Source organism: Gastrolobium bilobum, unplaced genomic scaffold (assembly GCF_033153095.1).
Source record: "Gastrolobium bilobum isolate Gb01-03AN ecotype WA unplaced genomic scaffold, APGP_CSIRO_Gbil_v1 utg8703, whole genome shotgun sequence".
NCBI classification, from domain to species: Eukaryota; Viridiplantae; Streptophyta; class Magnoliopsida; order Fabales; family Fabaceae; genus Gastrolobium; species Gastrolobium bilobum.
Window position 1 is genome coordinate 137,472 of NW_026895474.1, and position 9,538 is coordinate 147,009.

At 36.6% G+C, this 9,538-nt stretch overlaps 1 protein-coding gene across 1 annotated transcript; it reads left to right on the top strand.

The window, feature by feature from the left end:
* Window positions 1–1,645: 1,645 nt before the first annotated feature.
* On the top strand, window positions 1,646–6,769 carry LOC133313522 (monodehydroascorbate reductase). The gene is made up of 10 exons (XM_061514911.1): window positions 1,646–1,763; window positions 2,229–2,300; window positions 3,805–3,856; window positions 4,150–4,230; window positions 4,400–4,518; window positions 4,616–4,835; window positions 5,375–5,493; window positions 5,576–5,701; window positions 5,780–5,920; window positions 6,172–6,769. The coding sequence occupies exons 1-10, from the start codon at window positions 1,716–1,718 to the stop codon at window positions 6,493–6,495; spliced, it is 1,302 nt and encodes a 433-aa protein (XP_061370895.1). The 5' UTR covers window positions 1,646–1,715; the 3' UTR covers window positions 6,496–6,769.
* Window positions 6,770–9,538: the final 2,769 nt, after the last annotated feature.

Here is a 9,538-nt window from a genome sequence, read left to right on the forward strand (position 1 = left end):
TAAAGAAAAATCTATGATTAAGATATTTCAAAAATATTTTCAGAAACATCCATTTCAAATACTTAGATTTTGTAAGTTATAGTAAAAATCTAATAATTATAAGGATTTATTTATAAATATTTGCTTTTGTGTGATTAATGAACCTGGATGTAATAACGTGCCAATTCGCCATGTATTCCATCTTCAAAGTCAAATTGATCGATCAAATTCCTCATTTAATTTATGTTATTTTTTTTTTTTTTTGATAACAAAAAATAAAATAAAATAAAATAACATAAATTAAATGAGGAATTTGATCGATCAATTTGACTTTGAAGATGGAATACATGGCGAATTGGCACGTTATTTTTTAAATTACACATTAATCTGTCTCAATTCAATTAAAGTTTATCAAATAAGCTTCATATTAACTATCTTTATTCTAAAAAAATATAATAAAATATTATTAGAGTCAAATATTGTAAACAATTACGCAAGAATTAATAATTATTACTTTCTTCATTTAAAAGTATCAATTATTACTTCAAAAAATTAACATGACATTAATTTTTGTATAACCTTATCTCTTGATATTTTTATACATAAAAAAGATAAAATATGAATTGATTGATGATATTTAAAGGGACAATTATATTTACTATCATTTTAGTCTTATTTTTTTATTATTTGATTGATTATCGTTGGATTTTTTTTATTTTTTAGTCATTAATTTTAAATTGATCCAACAATAACTAATAAGATAATAATAATAGAAAAAAATGTTTGTCATTTTAAATGACATAAAGTTATATTATTTAAAAAAGAGATAAATACAAAAAAATATTTTTTATTTAAAATTTAAATTAAAAAAAACCACTCACTTTCTCTCCCATAATTTTCATTTCTTGTGTCCACTTCTTTATTTTTTTTTTTTTGGAGTTACCCAACCCTAATTACCTCTTTGAGGCGAGTTGGCTCCCTCCGGTATCCCCACGAGCTTCGACTCTTTGAGCCGGCTATGAGACTAATCTGGAGTGCGGGAGATCAGTGATGGCTAAAGGTTCAGCCCCCTCCCCAAGAATGCATTCAGCAAGAATCGAACACATGTCCAACCCCACTAACTCAGCGCCAAGTTACCAACTGAGCTGCACCCATTGGGTGTGTCCACTTCTTTCTTAAAATGACAAAACTTATATCATTTGATACTAAAAATATCAATCCATAATAATAATAAGGCTAAAATATTATAAGTATAACTTTCTCGTATTGAAATAATTTTTTTTACGTGTGTTTTCTTTTTTTCCCCAAATTCTAGAATGACGTGGAGCGTCATGTCTGCCGTCTGCGTCTTAAATAGCAATTTAGGGAGAACATCTTCTGTACATCTGTAATAGGTACATCTGCAATTTAACAAGTGACACTTGGATAAAAAAAATATTTTTCTCTCCTTTTCATAAAGCATGATAGTCATTCCCTATTTTCTATTGAATAGATGCATTGAGTGAATGATACAGCAGTAGTACCATAGATATTTCCCAATTTTGGGCACTGCAAATAAATAAATGATTTTGGTAGCAGCCACGTCAACGCGATTCCTTTCAGACTCTGCGTTTCCCAAAATAACCTCCAAAAACCAAAACAGAGAGAAACCCAATAAATAGGATCTGACCAATCACGAGACCTCACTTTCCAGTGACTCTTAAAACACACAGCTAAGAACAGCGTTTCTCACTTCAATGGCGAAGACCTTCAAGTACGTCATCCTCGGAGGAGGAGTTTCCGCTGTTAGTTTCACATCCTCTTTTCCATCTTCACTTTTTCACTCTCAGATTTTGCCTTTAATCTAAAGTCTTATTTTCGCTGTTGATTCGTGTTGGATTATACTGGATCTTTGAAATTCTAACATAATTTGTGTTTAAATCGGAGTTCTGGTTGATCCATGTGAATTTACTAACTGAATCGGAGAACAGTTTTTTAGAATTTCCGTTATAGGACTACGAATAGGTAGAGTCGTATTTCATTTCACTTCCTGCGTTTACGATGTTGAATTTCTGTTTTTAGCATAATGATAAAATGTTAAAACTTTGATCGTTCTGAAGAGGTTTTCTTATTTCTGTTTACGCATTTTAGTTTGATTTATTCTGTTATCATTAGCTCCGTTAGCTAGAAAACCTTTTTTTTTTTTGTTATTGAATTTTGTCATATTTTGATTTTTGGATACTGTAGTTAACTTCTTTTTAAAATCTCAGGGTTATGCAGCAAGGGAGTTTGCTAAACAGGGAGTTAAGCCAGGGGAGCTGGCAATCATATCCAAAGAAGCGGTATACTTCATGTGCACTGCGCATTGCGTCATATATTTGATGTTTATGAATGCATAACATTCTAATTTGACACTCTTTTCCTTTCTTCTCTGTATGAAATTAGCTTTTCTAATGTTCATGAACGGTTTTTTCTGCTTTTCCATTTCGCAAATTGATCGTGATAGTCCATTTCCCTATAAACCTTGGACCTCCTAGCAGGTCACTAATTTTAACTTATCCTCTATGGTTTAATACATTCTGAATAGTTTTTAGCATTGCAAGGTTCTCTATTTGAATCCCATGATTCGGCAAGCCATCAAATTGTATCATGTGATAAATCTCTGATATTCGTGCAATACATGCATGATAAGGAATAGCACAATTCCTCGGTTTGTTGAAAGAAAATTTCTTGCTTTTCTTTCACCAATTCTCATAAGAGAACGTCAAAGAAGCTTAAGTTCTGAAATGAAAAGGAATTGAAGGAACACTACTTAACAGACCCTACTTGATTATTCCATTGCACTTTTTATTCTTGTGAAATAGGGCCTTCACATACTCACTTTTTCATTCTACGTATCCTATTTGACTGCTCCGTTGCTATATTTTCAATCTTCTGTTATTGATGCTTAACAATTACTCGCCCACTCTATACGGACTTTATTTGGTTATATAATAGCTTTATTTTCATTTTTCTATAACATAGGCTTCGTACAGTTACTTTATATGGCTCCTAATACTAAGTAAAAGGGGAAGAAGGATGTTACATGAGAACATTATAATGCTATAGACAATATATTACACATCAAATGTATTTGTCGTCCAATATCTGCAATGGTAGTGTATTTAGGATGAACTATCACTTTATTGTACACGTAAAGATTATGAATTCACCAACCTCAACTAGTTTGGGATAAAAGTATTGTTGATGTTGTCAGAAAGATTATAAATTATGATTTATGAGTTTACATATGACTTTTGGCCTATGATGGCATTATGGTGTTGTTGGAGTTTACTTTGACCTTAAGACATGTGAAATTTAAGCATTATTTGAGATTTTGAGCATTTTCTTAATGTTTTAGGTGTTGAATCGTGTATAGCTTAGTTTTTTATAGATGTGTTTCTAAATTGTATAATATGTTACTGTACCGTGGGGGCCCATGCAACACACTGCCCCTTGGCTCAGGAAGCCATCCATCTGCTCTGAGAATGACGATTCGCAATTCACGTTTCAAACATTGAACAAACAATTCTCAATGTGCTTCACAATTAGAAACGATTCTGTTTTCAGTTCAACGCATCAAATTTGCTGTCTTACCGCTATTTCCTTCAATTCCTGTGTTTGGTTGTTATTTTCCACCGGTCAAGGAGGTGAAAGAAATATAATGCCCATATTCTTTTTTTTAGTATCTCCCTTATTGCTCTCTGTACATTTTTCTTTTCAAATTTTGTATCGCATTTTTGTCACTTGAACTTCATGCAATTATGTTTTGCTACATACTCCCTTATTTACTATATGTTTGCGCAGGTAGCACCGTATGAACGTCCTGCTCTAAGCAAGGCTTACCTTTTCCCAGAGTGTAAGTTTGTAATGCTATTATACGTACATATATTATTTTTCCTCTTTCTTTCTTTTATGGTTTCCCATCCCATTTACGGGTTAAATATTGGTAGCATCAATGTTGTATTATTGTTCTTTTGATTGCATTTCTTACAATTTTATATTGTTGAATTGAACTTAGTGAAAGCTATATCTATTGTTATTGAATATCGGCTTGTCATCTCTGTTGAATTCTCTATTGAACATTAAATATCGGCTTGTCTTGCTAGTCTCACTGAATATTTAACTTGATGTCACAATTGGATTTTGCAGCCCCTGCTAGACTTCCTGGGTTCAATGTCTGTGTTGGAAGTGGGGGAGAAAGATTGCTTCTTGAGTGGTACAAAGAGAAAGGTGACTTCGGCTTTCACTCCATTATTTTAGTTCAGCATTATTATTGGATGGTATTAAGAATCAATATTGGGCTCTTGTGAAAAGTAAAAGGAAGAGAAAAGTAAATAGAAGAATGGGGCTTAACAACAGATTTCTCATACAAAATTGCGAATTGAACTGATGATTGCAGGGATAGAATTAATTCTTAGTACAGAAATAGTAAAAGCAGACCTTGCTTCAAAATCCTTGACCAGCGCAGGAGGAGAGACATTCAATTACCAGATTTTGATTATTGCAACAGGCTCAACAGTAAGGATCCTTGTGGATATTTTAGAAGATGTTACATTCATTATCCACGCTTCCCATCCTTTTGGCTCTTACTAATACTAATCAAATTGTTTTGCAGGTTATAAGGCTGACAGATTTTGGTGTTGAAGGAGCTAATGCTAAAAACATCTTTTATTTGAGGGAGGTGGATGATGCTGACAAATTGTACGAGGCTATCAAATCAAAGAAGAATGGAAAAGCTGTGGTTGTTGGGGGAGGATACATTGGTCTGGAGCTTAGTGCAGTGTTAAGACTAAACAATATTGATGTTACCATGGTCTACCCAGAGCCTTGGTGTAGTAAGTGGATATTTATAAATATTTCTTTTTACACCTCCCAGTCATGTATTTCAAAGTTATCAAATGCGGATTGCGGCATGTCGCGGCCAACTCCGAAAAATGCTATAGCGCTATGGCGGGTTGTGGTTGCAGAATAGATATATGGCAGAAATAATAATAAAAAGAAACATTTTTTAAAGGCAGAGATAAAAAAAAGAGAGAAGCAGATAGATTAAAAAACCTTTAAAAAATTTCTGTTACACATTTAAATTTAGGACAAAATTGATATTTTGCCTTATGACAACAATATGTACGCAAATGCGATCGCAATGGTCGCTATTGCATTCTGGTGCGACGCGGTGCTCTTTCTTGCAAAGAGGCACTGCAACGCCCATACAGCGCGGCTCGCGGCGCTATTGCGGCGCAATTAACTACTATGATGTATTTATTAATTATTACGGATTTGTATGTGTGTGTGTATATATATATATATATATATATATATATATATATATTCTAATTTACAAATTTATAAACTACATTGTAAACTGATGTTGCAGTGCCAAGACTTTTTACATCTGGTATAGCTGCATTCTATGAGGGATATTATGCAAATAAGGGGGTCAATATCATCAAAGGAACTGTTGCTGTTGGATTTACTGCTAATTCTGATGGAGAGGTATGTGATCCTGGAACAATGTGATGGGATGGCATTTTAAAGTTCCTAATCAAACTGGGTATGACTTTCATCCATCATTCAGGTAAAAGAAGTAAAACTAAAGGATGGCAGGGTCCTGAATGCTGATATTGTTGTTGTTGGGGTTGGAGGAAGGCCTCAAACATCCTTATTCAAAGGGCAGGTTGAAGAGGAGAAAGGTGGAATCAAGGTTAGTGATACCTCCAGAGGCTTGTTGATTAATGAATCTTGTTATTGATATCAATGATGGCATTTGTTTTGGTTGCAGACTGATTCCTTCTTCAAAACAAATGTTTCTGATGTATATGCTGTTGGTGATGTTGCTACTTTCCCTTTGAAATTGTACGGTGAGTTGAGAAGAGTTGAGCATGTTGATCATTCTCGCAAATCAGCTGAGCAGGCTGTAAAGGTGAGAAGCTTCCCTAGATATGTCAACTTCTCCAATTATGCGCGAAACACAAATATATCATGGCGCTGGCATGCGCTTTTGACCCTGATCCAGTTTTGAAAACATTAAGTGGTTTCTCAAGCAACTTAGTAGATATATGCTCAATTTTTTATTTTTTATTTTTTTTTCCTGGTCCTTCAAATGGAAGTCTCTTGTCAAGAGTCATGCTTGCCGGTGCTGTTTCTCATTTTGTGATAACGTATTTTATGTAGGCCATCAAGGCAGCCGAAGATGGAAAAACAGTTGAGGAGTATGATTACCTTCCATACTTCTATTCCCGTTCATTTGATCTGTCTTGGCAATTCTATGGCGACAATGTTGGTGACACAGTGCTATTCGGAGACAACAATCCGGAGTCATCAAAGCCCAAGTTTGGGACATACTGGATTAAAGATGGGAAAGTTGTCGGGGCCTTTCTGGAGAGTGGAACTCCTGAGGAGAACAAGGCTATTGCCAAAGTTGCAAAGGTCCAGCCTCCGGTGGAGGATGTGGATCAACTTGCAAAGGAAGGTCTTTCCTTTGCTAGTAAAATATAATTGTATCCTTAGAATTTGGGAAGGGTAAAAATGCTTGGTGATTGCACAGAATTACTGGCTTCATTTTACTCTGGGTTATGCCAGAAGGAACCTTACTTTATGCTTTTTTATTTGATGTGGTTGGAAGGGATACGCTTTACTGTGTACACTCCATTTCTCTTGCCAGTTTTTTGGTTGTTTACAAACTTGATGTGCGCATCTTTTTGCATGGCAGGCCAAAAAAAAAAAACACTTAGAAATAAGATTTACATGGTATTTGGTTTGCATTTTTGTTTTCCATTCCTGATAATCTTTATGTTGAATTGCTGGATTCTATGTTTAGCGCAAGATTTCAAAGGAAAAAAAAACACTCGCATATAAATGATTTCTGCTCAATTGTCTCACTTCCATTTTCATGGAAAGGTGGATTTCTTACATTATCATGCCATAAGAGTGTTTTATGCGAAATGATCAAAATGATTACCCTTCTATTGAGATAGCATCACCAATCATCGCTGCCCCGCTTTTATTTTGGTTGGTGATTAGGCACGGTTTGGACCTTTTGCAAAATAAAAAATCTGCCAGAATCGTGCTTGCAATAAACGGTTTGAAACTGCTAGCGTCTTTGCTCAAACAGGGTGACTTGCAGCACTCTTGAAAAAATGCAATTAAATATAGAGCTGTCTTCCCGTGGAAGAGTTGTTAACCTGTGCCTTCTCCTGTTGGCCACCTTTCCCTCCATTACACCCTTTGCTCAACCATCTCAGCAGCTCTAGAGTTAATTGAGAACATATTCTAGTCAAAAGCTGAATAGACTGCACCAATTAATCAAAGAGACTGAGCCCGTCCTGCATAACAAAATATATTGAAAGATAAACAATCGGAAAATTTTCAAATTACCCGAATCAGTACACACTCGCAATTTGCACAGCAATTGAAAGCAAGACTTTATACATAACTACTTCAAATGTTTGATCTAGGTCCCACCAACTAGAAATTTAGAACCATTTCAAGTGTAAAACACGCGATTCTAATTAGGATAGGCTTATCAACCAAATACAACTTTAGAACCACATTACACAATTATAACGGCTAAAGATGAGTGAAGAAGTAGGGGAAAAAGAAAAAGCATGCATCATCCGATCCCTCTTTCTCCCCAACCTTTTCCTCTTTCTTTACCTCGGCAACACCACCACTACTAGGAGTGTGTTCAATTTGGTATTCTATACTGAATCGTGTTGGGAAAAACTCGGTTCCCTCAAGCTCGGCTCAGGGGCCTTTTGTGCGGAAGTCAATCAACAAGATCCTGATCTCGGCAATATCTCGGCCTGAATTTCACCAGGTCGGGCAGCGCAGCGAAAAAATCAAAACAAAAATGGGAGAGAGAGAACACAAGCAATTTTAACGTGGGAAAACCTTCTCCAATGAAGAAGTAAAAACTCACGGGACCTAGTCCAGATCAAAAATCCACTATGAAAATAATGGTTACAAATAATCAGAATACACCAATGTGGTGGTTAACTCAACCTCTCCAACAATGGTGATAATCAAATTACCCTAGAGATGTTTCACTCAAACTCTCTCTAGAGATCTCTCAAATGCAAAGCATAAAGCTTTGCTCTCAAATCTCAAACAATTTTTCTCTCAAATATCAAATCTCTCTCATCTGACCTCTTAACCTAGCCTCCACCCACAACTAATGAATATATAGAGGAGGTGGAATTTAGGGTTAGGGTTTTTTTTAGGAAACCCCTCAATGGGCTTGGGCTTAGCATTGAAGGAGGAAGCCCAAAAAATCTCCCCGTACGACTTTAATGCGTTGGCTTCAGCATCAACCCGGCTCCTTCACAGCAGTCTTCAAATTTCCTTGCTGGAACCGGCTTTGTCATCATGTCGGACCAATTATGGTCAGTGTGCACTTTGACGAGTTCGAGCTCTCCACCTTCCACCACATCCCGGATCCAGTGATACCTCACATCAATATGCTTAGTGCGGGAGTGATAGGTCGAATTCTTCGCAAGATGGATTGCGCTTTGATTGTCACAACCTAGCTCGTACTTGTCTTGATCATGGCCGAGTTCCATGAGGAACTTCTTCATCCACAACATCTCTTGGCTTGCCTCAGTAGGGCAATGTACTCAGCCTCTGTTATAGATAGTGCAACACATTTCTGAAGTCTTGATTGCCAAGAGATAGCTCCTCTGGAAAATCTCATCATGTATCCCGTCGTCGATTTCCTCGAGTCGGAATCTCTCCCTAAATCAAAATCCGAGTAGCCTTGCAACTTGGCTTTGCCTTCTCCAAATCGGAGACATAAGTCGGTTGTACCTCGGAGGTACTTGAAGATCCACTTCACTGCTTTCCAGTGCTCTTTGCCGGGGTTTGACAGATACTGGCTTACCATTCCAACAGCATACGCCAAGTCGGGTCTAGTGCAAACCATTGCATACATCAAGCTTCCGACAGCGGATTGGTACGAGACCTTCATCATCTCATCTTTGTCTTCATCAGATCTCGGACATTGCTTCTGGTTCAGCTTTATGTGTCCGGCTAGGGGGGTGCTCACTGTTTTGGCTTTGTCTATGCTAAATCTCTTCAGAATCTTCTCAATATACTTCTCTTGACTCAGCCACAGTAGCTTCTTCTGTCTATCTCGGATAATCTTTATTCCGAGTATCTGCTTTGCAGGGCCGAGGTCATTCATTACGAAGGATGAGCTCAGCGCCTTCTTCAGGGCGGCTATCCTCGATTTGTCTTTCTCTACAATAAGCATGTCATCAACATATAACAACAATATCAGAAAATCTCCGGCCTCAAACCTCTTCACAAATACGCAGTGGTCGGCTTCTGTCTTCTCAAACTTATGATCAGTCATGAATGATTCATACTTCTTGTATCACTGCCGAGGTGCTTGCTTCAAGCCATAGAGGCTCTTCTTCAACCGACATACCAAGTCTTCTTGGTCTAGATCTCGGAACCCTTCAGGTTGCTCCATATAAATTTTGTACGAACCCGCACCGTTAATTAAGGAACTTAATTAATTAAATATGAGAATTAGGAAATA